This window comes from Andrographis paniculata, unplaced genomic scaffold (genome assembly GCF_009805555.1).
Source record: "Andrographis paniculata isolate CXL003 unplaced genomic scaffold, ASM980555v1 Contig46END, whole genome shotgun sequence".
Classification (NCBI taxonomy): Eukaryota; Viridiplantae; Streptophyta; class Magnoliopsida; order Lamiales; family Acanthaceae; genus Andrographis; species Andrographis paniculata.
The window spans coordinates 3,904,628-3,918,403 of record NW_026137580.1 but is presented as its reverse complement, the minus strand read 5'-3'; the positions used below and the strand labels follow the sequence as shown (position 1 = coordinate 3,918,403).

The window sequence follows — 13,776 nt, the reverse complement described above, 5'->3', positions numbered from 1 at the left end:
TTTTACTATAAAAAAAAAATTGTCATAGAATAAGAGTGATAACATGTAATAATATTTGTAAAATATAAATTATTGGTGAAAGAATTAAAAGAATGGATTGAATCACAATCAAATATTGAGTTGAGAAATTTTAGTCAAATTATCTATATTTTTTTAATTAATATTGATATAATTTTGATTTTAATAGAATAATATATAAATTTTTTAATTATAAATAGGGGGACTTGAATTAAAATCCCTGTCAGACAAATATACATTTTATTCAAAATATTTGCCCTAATCTAAACATCACCCATCGCCACACTACACCAGTTCTTCCCCGTTCTCTCTTTCCTTTCCTTCCTCCTCCTTTTCTTCCTTCTTTTTCTTCTTCTTCACTCACCTTGCTGCCTGCTCCGTCCGGTGACTGCTTAGAGCCCAACCGTGAGGTTAATACAGATTGCAAAAAGCCAAACCGCCGTACGAAACCGGTTGGGCAAGTCTAAGTAGGAAGGAGGACTGAATCTGAGCGACTAACGTTAGGCCGGAGATTCCCTTCCCTTCTATTGATACCCACTTCCAATAATTTCGTCTCTTGCGCCCATTCTCTATTTCTTTACTTTCATATTTAATGGGCACATTGCAATGGGTTTTCGTTTAAGCAACTCTCGGATTTCTCTACAGCTCTCAACTCTTCTGGGTGGATATGATGGCGGACAATTCCTTGACGCAGCCGGGTTACACTCGGCGATACGAGGGCGACGAATTCAAGGAAAGCAAGTTCACGGTAGCTCTTTGCCCGTGCGTTTTCTGCTCAATTCTTTTAATTATTGTAGCTTCGGTAGTTCTCACTGTCAAATTCCGTTTATATTGCCACACACCTCTTCACTCTATCCTGTTCAAAAAAGCCTGCAAGTAGGAGAACAACAAAACTTCTTGCTTGGCTTAAATCTGAACTGTTTACCATATAGTAGGAATGAATATAGGCTCTATTGTATTTCTAAGGGTGTCGATTCAGAGCCTTCTGATTTTGAGGTTGGGGGTGAGCGTGACAATGAATGTTCGGCAGTTGAGGTTGATTTAAAGGAGGTGGAAAGGGTTAGCAAAGTGATCAATGAAACTTTTTCTATGGATAGGAATATGGAGGCTGTTTTGGATGAATGTGGGGTGAATTTGAGTCATGAATTAGTGTTGTCTGTGTTGGATAGATTCAAGCACGCTAGGAAACCTGCGTTTCGGTTTTTTGGCTGGGCTGCAAATCAGGTTGGTTTCAATCATAATTCCATGACTTACAATGCTATGATGAATATACTTGGAAAGGCTAGGCAGTTTGAGACTATGGTGTCGGTGCTTGAAGAAATGGGAGAGAAAAAGCTGCTCACAATGGAGACGTTTATTATTAGCATTCAAGCTTTTGCTGCTGCCAAAGAGAGAAAAAAGGCTGTTGGGGTGTTTGATTTGATGAAGAAGCATAATTTTAAAGTCGGTGTGGAGACAATCAATTGCTTACTGGATGCCCTTGGGAAAGCAAAACTTGCAAAGGAAGCTCAGATGTTGTTTGAGAAGCTGGAGTTGAGTTTCACGCCGAACTTAAAGACTTACACTGTTTTGCTCCGTGGTTGGTGTACAGTGAAGAATTTGCTCGAAGCTGGGAAGACTTGGAATGAGATGGTTGATAATGGTTTTAAGCCTGATATCATTGCTCACAACATTATGATTGAAGGGCTGCTGAGGGTTAATGCTCGGTCGGATGCAATCAAATTGTTTGAGATGATGAAAGCTAAGGGTCCACTGCCTAATGTGAGGAGCTATACAATCTTAATCAAGTATCTGTGCAAACACGGTAACATGACAGAAGCTATCGACTATTTCAATGATATGCTTGATTCTGATTGTCCAGCAGATGCTGCTTTATATACTTGTTTAATGACCGGTTTTGCCAATCAGAAGAGGATGGATATGGTTTATTGGTGTTTGCAAGAAATGGAGGAGAGATCCTGCCCACCTGATGGACGGACATATAATGCTCTGATCAAGATGCTGACAAGTCGACATAATCCGGATGATGCTGTTAAGATATATAAGAAGATGATCCGCAGTAACATCCAGCCGTCCATTCACACTTACAACATGATGTTGAAGTCCTTCTTTGTCACTAAAAAATATGAAATGGGGTTTATGGTTTGGGAAGAGATGAAGAAGCGCGGGTGTTGTCCCGATGAAAACTCATACACTGTTCTCATTGGAGGACTCATGAGGCAGGGGAGATCTGATGAGGCTTGTAACTACTTAGACGAAATGATAGAGAAAGGGATGAAGGCTCCGCAGATTGATTTCAAGAAGTTCGAAGTTAACTTTTCTTGGGCAGGTAGACAACACGCAACAAGCAACTTAGCTCAAAGGATGAGCTTCTCAAGAAACTCTGGCTCAGCTAAATTGTTGGAAAGATTGCGAAGATGGTGACAAAAGATCTGCCTGTGCTGGTGCCGTAGTTCTGCTGCTTGATGTGGCTGCCTGAAAATCTGAATCACTGGTGGAGCTGTGGAATTGAGTTGTTTTTGGTGGTGCAAACTATGGTTTTTTTTGTTGTAAATAAGTGTTGTTCAACGCAAATATGTCAAATTCTTTATAATCCGGTACTTGTTTCGAAATTTATTTATGTGATTTGCATTGGTCCAGCAAAAAATTGTATTTTGTTGCATTATATCTACTGAGTGTTGTTATGATGACCCTTTTTGAATAAAGATTTTTTATGATCAAAATCTTCATATTCATATGGCTTGAGTTTCTTCTTCCTTTCGGGTTGTGCTGTTGCTCGTTCAACCTGTACTGTTCGGTCCTAAGTATTTTCTTTTGGGCTCCGTTTGGATTGACTTAAAAAATAAGCAGAAGCCAAAAGTAAAAGCAGAAGCAGTTTGATTTTGTGTTTGGATAAATCATTATAAAAACAAAAAACTGTTTGTGGTTGGATAAATCATTATAAAATCAGTTTTTCTAAAAAAACCGTTGGAAGTTGTATAGTTGAAAGTGTTTTTAAATTGTTAAAATTATTTAAAAGGACATGCGGTTAATATTATACTAGTTTTTCTATAACACTTTTTATAAATTATATTTAAAGATTTTAAATTAAAGTATAAAAAATGTACTTTTTAAATTTTGATTATTTATATTTTAAAATTTTAATTTAAGGATAATATATCAATTAAACATAAAATTACAGTATAATACTATATAATTTGTATTTTATAATTTATTTTAAAATTTTATAAATTATATTTAGTAATTTAAGTATAATTAAAAAAATTATATACTCCTATTTACATTCGGTATTTAAATTTTAAATTTTAATCCAAATATAGTACGTAAATTAAAAATAAAAATTAATTATATTTTTTAATTTGTATTAAAATATAATATATAAGTTATTTATTTTTATATTATATTATATTATTGTATTTATTATAATAATAATAATAATTATTATTATTATTATTAATAAGGATAAAACAATAATTTTAATTGAAAAGTACTTCTATTTATTTCAAAAGCTACCCCTAGTATGCTTCTGAAAAAACACATTCTTTTGGACAGAAGCCAATGCAAACAAGTGCAAACTGCTTTTTCTAGAAGCAGAAGCAAAAGCTCCTGCCAGAAGCCAATCCAATCGGGACCTTAATAAATTATCATAAAAACAGTAGTGATTTATGATGGACTAATTTTGAAAAATGATTTAAAAACAAATAATACATATATGTATATATATAATGATATGTTAGGATTATGGCATCAAGCAGAACCTTAACAATGATAAAAATAAGAATGAGAAACGTAGTTCGGTTACATCCACGGGTAAAGACAGAACAATCTTTCACTATAAAGTATAAAGAGAGAAATACAAAATAGGCTCGAATAACAATTCTAACCCCCACAACTCTCTATCTCCCAAAAACACCCCCAAGGCAGAACAAGTAATCTACGAATATATATGGAAAGACTATTTGTCTAATTTTGGTGTGTCTAAAACTTAACTCAAGATTACCAATTTATAGGGGAGACTTATGACAACTTTGTCATCACAAGCAATGTGGGACAATAATTTTTTTCAATTTAAAATACCCCAATGTAGGACAAATATACATAACAATTCTTCATCTTAGCGTGTCCAACATTGACAAAATAGTGAGCTTGCTCCACCTTCTCCACAAAAGTCCCGTCGGGCTAAATCATCAACACTGGACTCCAATCTAGCTCAAGCATTGTTTGAACTTGAGGATTGGAAGAAATTTTGTAAACATATCAACAAGATTCTCTTTTGTTTCAATTTTCTGAATGTAGACCTTCTTTTCAACAATGATATCTCGGATGAAGTGATACTTTACATCGATGTGTTTCGTTTTGTCATGATTCCTTTGGTCTTTAGTCAAGTGTATCGTACTTTGACCGTCACAATAAATAACAGTAATACTCTGATATAGACTGAGCTCGCCCAAAGACATTTCAACCATAAAACTTCTTTAATTGCATATGTCACTACAATATATTTTGGGTTTTTTAAATAAATGTCCTAAGTCAAGAGTTTTTTTTTTTTTTTTTAAAGTAGACCTTAAAGTAATTTTCAAAACTATTTAATTTTGACAAATTGAGTTTGGTTGTAGATTTAAGGAGTTATGAGAACTCCTTTTTGTAATAAATCATTTAATAATTTCTAACAACATTTTTAGGAGTTTTGAGAACTCCTTAAATTTACAACGAAAGAGTTTTGAAAACTTCTTTTAATTATATATATATTAATTTTTTTTCTTTCTTATTTTTTAATAATTTCTGCGTCCGCCTCTAAAGTCATATTTATTTTTTGCGTTGTTGTACTTAATATTAAAAATATCCTTATATTTGTATAATTTTTTTGTACAATTGTCCTTTTATTAGTATTAGAAGATATTAATTAAAGTATTTTTGTAATTTTTTTCTTAATTTGTACTACATTTTGATATAATAATTAATATTCAAATATATACGAAAAAGTAAATTGGACCCGTAGAGCAGGATGAAAGTAGTATAATTTTTCTTTTGTTCATTATTTTCTTCCTAATGTAATTTAAGATACATTTCTTTTCTTTTCTTTTTTTCTTTTTTTTTATTTTTTTAATCTAAAACATAATTTTATATTTGTTGATATAAATTATTAAAAAATATTTCATAAACATTTATAACAATTTTGAATTTATTTATTTATTTTAAATTTTTGGATGATATTGATAGTTTCAATGTAGATTTTATAAATTTTTTGGTTTTAAAAAAATTGTGTGTTCTTTAATGAATATAATATTAATAATTATTTGATTTTTATTTCTCTTTTTTAATAATTTTTATAAAACTAAATCATAATAAAAAAATTTTACAAAATTATAATTTGTCTCATATTATTTTTTTAACCATAAAAAATATAAATATAAATATATCATACATATAAAGAGTTTTAAACTAATTAGAAAATATTCAAAATTTCAAAAACATAAAATAAAATATAATAGTAATAATATTGCAGATCATATATCTTTTACATATATATATATATACTAATATGATACGTGTATAGATATAATTATAGCTCTTTTATATTTTTTTTATTACTAGAAAGTAGAAATAATGTAAGAGAAAATACAATTTTACTAATAATTTTTATTATGACTTACTTTTAAATAAAAATTACTCAATTCATCACTTTAATAAATTCATATTTATCTTTTATATCATTGTGCTTAATTAAAAATATTTTTATATTTGTATAATTTATTTATTTTATAAAATAAATATATATTTTTTTTATCTTGATTTGTACTACTTTTGAATATAATATTTAATATATAAATATTAACATACAAAAAAATGAATGTCAACTTATTAAGTGGACGAAAATAGTATTAAAAATAAAAACTATATATATAAACCAAATATTTATTAATATTATATTCATGAAAAAAAATATATCATACATATAAATTGTTATAAATGTCTTTGGAACATTTTTTCAATATTTTATAAAACTAGCAATAAAATACGTAAGAAATATAATTATATTTTAGATTAAGAAAAAAAGGAAAAAAATTATCTTAAATTACATCAGTAAGAAGATGGAGAACAAAAAATTTTTTTATTAAAAAATAAGAAAAAATAAATAAATTAATATGTATATGGTGTGTTCAATTACGAGATTATACTCCAAATACACTATTTATTCAATTTTTTCTCCAAAAACAACAAATAAACACATATTTTTATATTATACTACAAATTAAATTTACATTTAAAACATCATATCAATACATATTTATATCACATCATACAATTATTCCAATTCAAAATTTTTACTATTCAAATCTTAACTCAAAATCCAAACTATCAAACAAACACACCCATAGTTAAAAAGAAGTTTTCAAAACTCCTTCATTGTAAATTTAAAGAGTTCTAAGAACTCCTTAAAATGTTGTTAGAAATTATTAAATAATGTACTACAAAAAGGAGTCATGAGAACTCCTTAAATCTACAATCAACGAGTTCTGGGAACTCTTCAATTTGTCAAAATTAAGTAGTTTTCAGAACTACTTTCAGGTCTATTTTTTGAAAAAAGAAGTTTTGACTTAGGACATTTATTTAAAAAACCCTATATTCTGCCTCTGTATTAGACAATGCCACAACTGGTTGTAAGGATGCTTTCCAGCTAACTGCACAACCACTAATGCAATACATAGCTTGAGAGAGATCTCCTTCTATCGAGATCGCCAACATAATCAGAATCTACATATCCAACTAGAGAGCTACTATTTCTTCCAAACTCCAAACAAGAGACATATATCTGCTAACAACAGTGATTGCCTGCGAAATATTTGGACGGGTGCATACCATTGCGTACATAAGACTTCCGACTGCATTTGAATAAGGAACTCGTGCCATTTCTTCTTCCTCTTCAACTGATTGTGGTGACTGAGCAGCTGATAATCGAAAGTAATTAGCAAAAGGGACACTCACTTGTTTGGCATTATTCATGCCAAAACGCTCCAAGATCTTCTTAACGTAGTTTTCTTGAGTTAAGATCAGTCTTCTTTGTCCACGATCATGTTGAATATCCATGCCAAAAATGTTCTTCGCTGCTCCCAAATCCTTCATTTCAAATTCACTACTAAGCTGCAATTTCAGAGAGTGAATTTCAAACATATTCTTGGCAGCATAAGCATATCATCAACATACAACAATAGATAAATTGGAGTACATCGGCTAACTTTCAAAAATAAACACAACCATCATAAGTACTCCTCAAATATCCATTACTCAACATAACAGAGTCAAACCTCTTATACCACTGTCTCAGAGACTGCTTCAATCCATATAAGGATTTCTTCAACAAACAGATATGGTCTTCATTTCCTCTGATTTCAAAACCCTGGGGTTGCTTTATGTAAATATTCTCTTCAAGTTCCCTATGCAGAAAGGCTGTCTTAACATCCATCTGTTCTAACTCTAAATCCTCAATGGCAACCAAAGCAAGCAAAACACGAATATAGCTATGTTTGACAACACTTGAGAAAACATCATTAAAATCAATACCTTGCACCTGACTATAGCCCTTTGCAATCAAGCGTGCTTTGTATATTACTTTATCACTTCTTGGAATGTCTTATTTTTTCTTGAAGACCCATTTGCTTCCAATAATTCTCTTATCTGGCGGTGGTTTCACAAGAACCCAAGTATTATTCTTATGGAGAGACTCAATTTCTTCATTAATCGTTGCTATCCACTTAGTAGAATCATCACGCTGAATTGCGTCTGAACATGTGGGTGGCTCACTGTTTCCACTTATTTCTTCTGCAACAGACAATGCATATGTGACGTAGTCTGTATACCGCTATGGAGGTCGAGTGTCTCTACGTTGTCTTCTAGTGGCTATGGAATATGGCTCTTTTTCTGAACTTTCAATATCAACTGATGTATGCTGAACAGAAAAGTCTGATTGAGGAGTGCTAGAACAACCAATTTCAAACTCCGTCTGCTTTTGTGTATTTTTATTTGAACTCAAAGACTCCTTATTAGACATCATAGCCATTTCATCAAAGGTAACATCTCTACTGATTGCAAACTTTGAAGATTTGGGATCAGGACACCATAATCAATATCTTTTCACTCCAGAAGCATAACCAAGGAAAATGCATTTCTTAGCTCTAGGCTCCAATTTTCCTTCATTTACATGCATATATGCTGAACATCCAAATATCTTTAAATTAGAATAATCATCAGGAGTACCTGACCAAGCTTCTTCAGGAGTTTTGAAGTTTAGAGCAAAATTTGGAGAGCGATTGACAATGTAAGCAACCATGTTGATTGCTTCAGCCCAAAATTCCTTAGTCAATCCTGCATTAGAGATCATACATCTTGGTCTTTCCAAGAGCGTTCTGTTCATACGTTCAACCACTCCATTCTGTTGAAGTGTCATACTGACTGTGCGATGCCGAACAATTTTCTATTTCTTGCAAAACTCAATGAACTCTCCTCCGCAAAATTCTAAGCTGGTATCAGTTCTCAACCGCTTGATTTGTTTTCCTGTTTGTTTTTCAATCAAAACTTTCCACTGTTTGAAAGTTAGAAAAATATCATTCTTATTCTTAAAAAAATATACCCAGACCTTTCTTGAGTAGTCATAAATAAAAGTCAGCATATACCTGGCATATACACGAGATGGACCCCGATCAGAGTGGATATAGTCAAGTGTACCTTTCGTCTTGTGAGTTGCCGGTGACTTGAAACTCACCCTTTTCTGCTTTCCGAATACGCAATGCTCACAGAACTCCAACGACCCAGTACTTTGTCCAAAAATAAGTCCTCTATTGCTTAAGATTCCCAAGCCCTTTTCATTCATATGCCCCAAACACATATGCCATAACTTGGTGATGTCAAATTCAACCAAGGAAGATGATGAAACAGTTGCATGCGCAGTAACACTCGTCCTTTGCAAAGTATACAAGCTGCCAGATCGGATACCTTTCATAATAACGATAGCACCCTTGAAAATCTTCAGAACACTATTTTGACTCGTGTACCTGCAACCAAGTGCCTCAAGTGTCCCCAAAGAGATTAGATTCTTTTTCAAATCAAGGACATGCCTAACATTAGTAAATGTCCTCACAATGCCATCATGCATCTTGATACAAACAGTGTATTTCCCCACAACATTGCAAACAATGTTGTTTCCCATTAAGACATTTTCTCCGTTGCCTGAATTATAAGTAGCAAACAAATCCCTATTGGGACACATGTGATAAGAGCATCCTGTATCGAAAATCCACTCATCCGTAGATCGCATCCTATCATGATAGACAAGAAAAACACTACATTTACTATCATCAACAGCAACATTAGCTTCAGCGGTGTTATCTTTCTTTTCAACCGATTTTCCCTTTTGCTTAGTTTTCAATTTAAAGCAATCAACTTTAATGTGCCGCATCTTATGACAATAGTTACACTTTATATTTCGATGTCTAGACTTCGATCTAGATTTACTATTGTCATAGTTTCTCTTATCCGATCTCCATCTAACAACTAGGCTCTCAGCATTAACCCCAATATTTTCTCCAGTGATATCTCTATCTATTTACTCCTTAGATTTCAAAGCAGACTTGATTTCTTGATAAGAGATAAATTCTTTTGCATAAATCATAGTTTCACGAAAATTCTTAAAAGATTGGGATAATGAGCACAAAAGTAGCAACGCCTTATCCTCATCATCTATATTAGAATCAATATTTTCCAAATCCATAATAATCGAATCAAAATTATCAAGATGGGAGAGCAATGATGTACCTTCCGCCATTTGAAGCATATAAAGGCTTTTCTTTAGGTACAGACGATTCTCAATAGACTTCTTCATGTATAAGGCCTTAATCTTATCCCACATTGCCTTAGCCGAAGTATCCGTTGCAACCTCCCACAAAACCTCATCAGAGAGATTTAAGATAATACTCGAACGAGCCTTCTTATCCAACTAAAAAAAATTGGACTTCTCCATATCCTTGGGCATTTTTTCAATACCCTGGATAGCCAAATCAACTTCACCTTGAACCAAAATGGCCTCCATCTTGAGCTGCCACATCCCAAAGTTGACATTTATGTCAAACTTCTCAACTACGGCCCTTATGATTGTCATTGTGTGGTAACAAAAGATTCCCAAAAATATAACAAGGGCCCTGATACCGATTTGTTAGGATTATGGCCCTAAAAAACTATTTGCATAACCTTAACAATGACAAAAATAAGAACGAGAAATTTAAAGGACACAAAGATATACGCGGTTTGGTCAAGATAACCTACATCCATGGACAAAGACGGAGCAAACTTTCACTATCAAGAGAGGAATACAAAATAAGCTCGAATAAAAATTTTAACGCCCACAACTCTCTATCTCCCAAAAACACCCTCAAGGCAAAACAAGTAACCCACGAATATATATGGAAAGACTACTTGTCTAATTTTGGTGTGTCTAAAACCCAACCCAAGGCTACCAATTTATAGGGGGAGACTTATGGCAACTTTGTCACTACAAGCAATGTGGGACAATAATTTTCTTTAATTTAAAATACCCCAATGTGGGAAAAAGCCACATAACATGATATGGAAATAAAAAAATAAAAATGAGTTTCTTTATTGTGAATATTTCGAAGGATGGTGTTTTGGTTGACCCATCAAATGTGAGTACTATTAAAAATTGACCCTGACCAAAGATGCTGACAGAAATTAGGAGCTTTTGAGTTTTGTTGGGTATTATCGGAGGCTTGGGCAAGACTTTTCATGATCAGCAAGACCATTGACATCCTTGTTGAAGAAAAAATCCAAAGTGCTCTGGAACAACTTATTGAGAAAACTTTTCAAGAGTTGAAATGGAGGTTGATATTGGCACCAGTGTTGGCATTGCCAATAGATGGATGGGAGTTTGATGTAAATAGTGATACATCAAGACGATGATTAAGGTGTGTGTTGATGAAAGATGGAAGGATGATAGCATATGGTTCGAGGCAGCTCAAATTTCATGAAGCGAACTATCCGATTCATGACTTGGAAATGACGGTTGTAGTGTTTGCTCTCAAGATATAGCAACACTACCTTTAAAGAGTTTATTGCAATATTTACACCAACCATGAGAGTTTGAAATACATATTCTCTCAAAGACAGTTGAATTTGAAACAACATAGTTGGAGTTGGTGAAGGACTATGACTTGGAGATTTAATATCCGAAAGGTAAGGAGAATATGGTTATTGATGGTTTGATTCGGAAGATAAGTTATGATGTAAGTTCGATGACATAACCCATGGATTTGTGTCATGAGTTCAAGAAGTTACAGATTGAGGTAGTGGGTCCTGAGGTGATTGAACAATATATAGGTACCTTGTCGGTTGAGCCCGATAGTTTGAGGGAGATTCGGGAAGTTCAAGTTGATGATGATGATTTACTCAACTTGGCGATGAGGATGCAACAAGGTGAAGTACGAGATTTTTATGTTGACCATAATAGAAGTCTAAGATTATGAAATAGATGGTGTGTGTCAAAGGGTCGATTGGATATTAAATATAAGATACTTAAAGAAGCTTATAGTTCTCCATATTCAGTGCATTCAGGTTGTGGTAATATGTAATGATTTCAAAGACTATTTTTTGTGGCACAGTATGAAAAGAGACAGTGAAAAGGGTTCATGATGTTTTCCACGTTTCTACAATTGAGGAGATGCCTGGCTGATCCATCTCATATACTTCAGCCGGAAGTTTTCGACCTTCAGAAGGATTTGGTGTATGCATAGGGACCTATTCAGCTTGTGGCCTTCAAAGTTAGATAGACGCGAAACTGTAAGATAAGGATGGTGAAGGCAATGTGGTCACGATATGGTATTGAAAAAGCAACATAGGAAATTGAACAAGAAATGGAAGAAAACTATCTTGAGTTATTTAAGGTAGCTCCAGGCATGCAGATTGATTTTAAAGACGAAATGTCCTAAAGGGGAAAGATGTAATATCCCATAAATAATTTCTGAAAGTTCATCGGAACTTTCCGGAGTCTAAATCGAAGTCAGACAATTTCTCTTTTGGGCTAAAATATATTTTGGGCTTTTGGTTTAATTAATGAAGAAATTGGATTAAAATTAAAGGTGTTGGGGGTGTTTGGGCCTTTTTAGGCCCAAGAGGATTATAAAAATAAAATAAAATTTGGCCTATGGCTATTTTAATCAAAGAATAGAGGACAGACAGACTGTTCAGCGTATTCCCATCCTCTCAAGCCTTCTCTCCAGCTGACACCAGTAGCTCCCTTCATCTCCTTTGAAGTTTTCTCCTTTAAAGCTTCTATTCTTGGTTTCTTCTTCTAAGGTAAGTAGAACAAATCTTATATAATAATATGATATATGTTTTAGACTTATTTATTGGTTTAATGTGATAGTTTTTAAATTATTTTCAAGTGTGTTTGTTCTAAAAATGTCATGTTTTGCTATTTCTTTCTTTAGAAAGTTGATTAGGACGTTCTTTGGGGCTTTGTGGAGATTACTATGGTGTTTTAAGTTGAAAAATATATGATTTATGAAATGAGTTAGAAACCCTAATTTTGCCCTAATCTACTTTATTTTTTCTTTAGAAGGATTTGTGACCATCTTTAAATATTATAAATTTTGGAGTTAGATTATGTTTCTTGAACAGACATATTGTCCAAATGGTTGTTTAGAAAAATAATATGAGATTTTCAATGGATTTGTTGAATATCAATATTTTTATTCTTGTTTTAGCTATTAAATGAAAATATTGATAAGTGAAAAATGTTTTTTTAGCAAACTTGAAAACTTTTGTTTAGTTTTGTCTTATGCTGCAAAGCATGATTCTTAGTCGATACTTTTATTGATTAGTTGGCTAAATATTTGTAAATGGGATATTTCGAGTTAAAAACCCATTTTATTATGATTTTCCTAATCATATGTTAAGTATTTGATCAAATTGTTAATTGAAACTACTCGTCAATTTCCATCAACTTGTCGATCGTATAGGATGATAAGGCATTGCCTTCCACCTCCATGTTTGCAAACATGAGAAGATATACTGGTATTTTAGGATAACTGGCTAACATCAAACTAGATCCTGAATGAGATAGGTTGTGGCCTCAAGATAGCGAGTTCTGTTTTTAGGTGATTCTGATATACATGTCATCCATGATGGGATGGTCTTTATACCGTCATCCGTATTGGATGGATGGATCGTGTACAATCTCCTCTTGGTATGTTATGTATGAGGCTAGAGGGTTTGGCCACTATGTATGATGGGATGGTCTCAAACCCTTTTGTATCATTTTTGGAGTTGTGACCCTACATTTGCTATTGTATTTGTGTGACATGTGAATCAACGTATTAGTGGAGTTTTATTTGTGATGTGTTCATCACAATTATTTAAGAATAAAAGAGAGACATAAGGGAGGAACTAGAAGACTTGTATCCGTGAGTTGTCATTATATGTTATGTGAAATTTCATTTAATTAATCTTTTGTAGATGATTTTTCCATATTAGTGCTAACTCTAAATAATATCATATTTATCACAGTAGTTGATCTATGGCTTACTTTATTGATTTGTTTATTTTGATATGATCCAAAGCTCGCTTGTGAAGATTATTGATGTTTTTAGCCTTTTTAAGCGACGATTTTGGCTCATAAATGCCTAAGTATGACGAGACGAGCAAGGGCACAACCAGCTGTGGCAAGTGACGTTCTTTCCGCTCGGGCCCGAG

General features: G+C 32.8%; 1 protein-coding gene across 1 annotated transcript; it reads left to right on the top strand.

The window, feature by feature from the left end:
* Positions 1 to 282: 282 nt before the first annotated feature.
* On the top strand, positions 283 to 2,487 carry LOC127252684 (pentatricopeptide repeat-containing protein At3g62470, mitochondrial-like). Its single transcript, XM_051276964.1, has one exon. It carries the CDS (start codon positions 625 to 627, stop codon positions 2,440 to 2,442), a length of 1,818 nt encoding a protein of 605 aa, XP_051132921.1. The 5' UTR covers positions 283 to 624; the 3' UTR covers positions 2,443 to 2,487.
* The last annotated feature ends 11,289 nt before the right edge of the window (positions 2,488 to 13,776 follow it).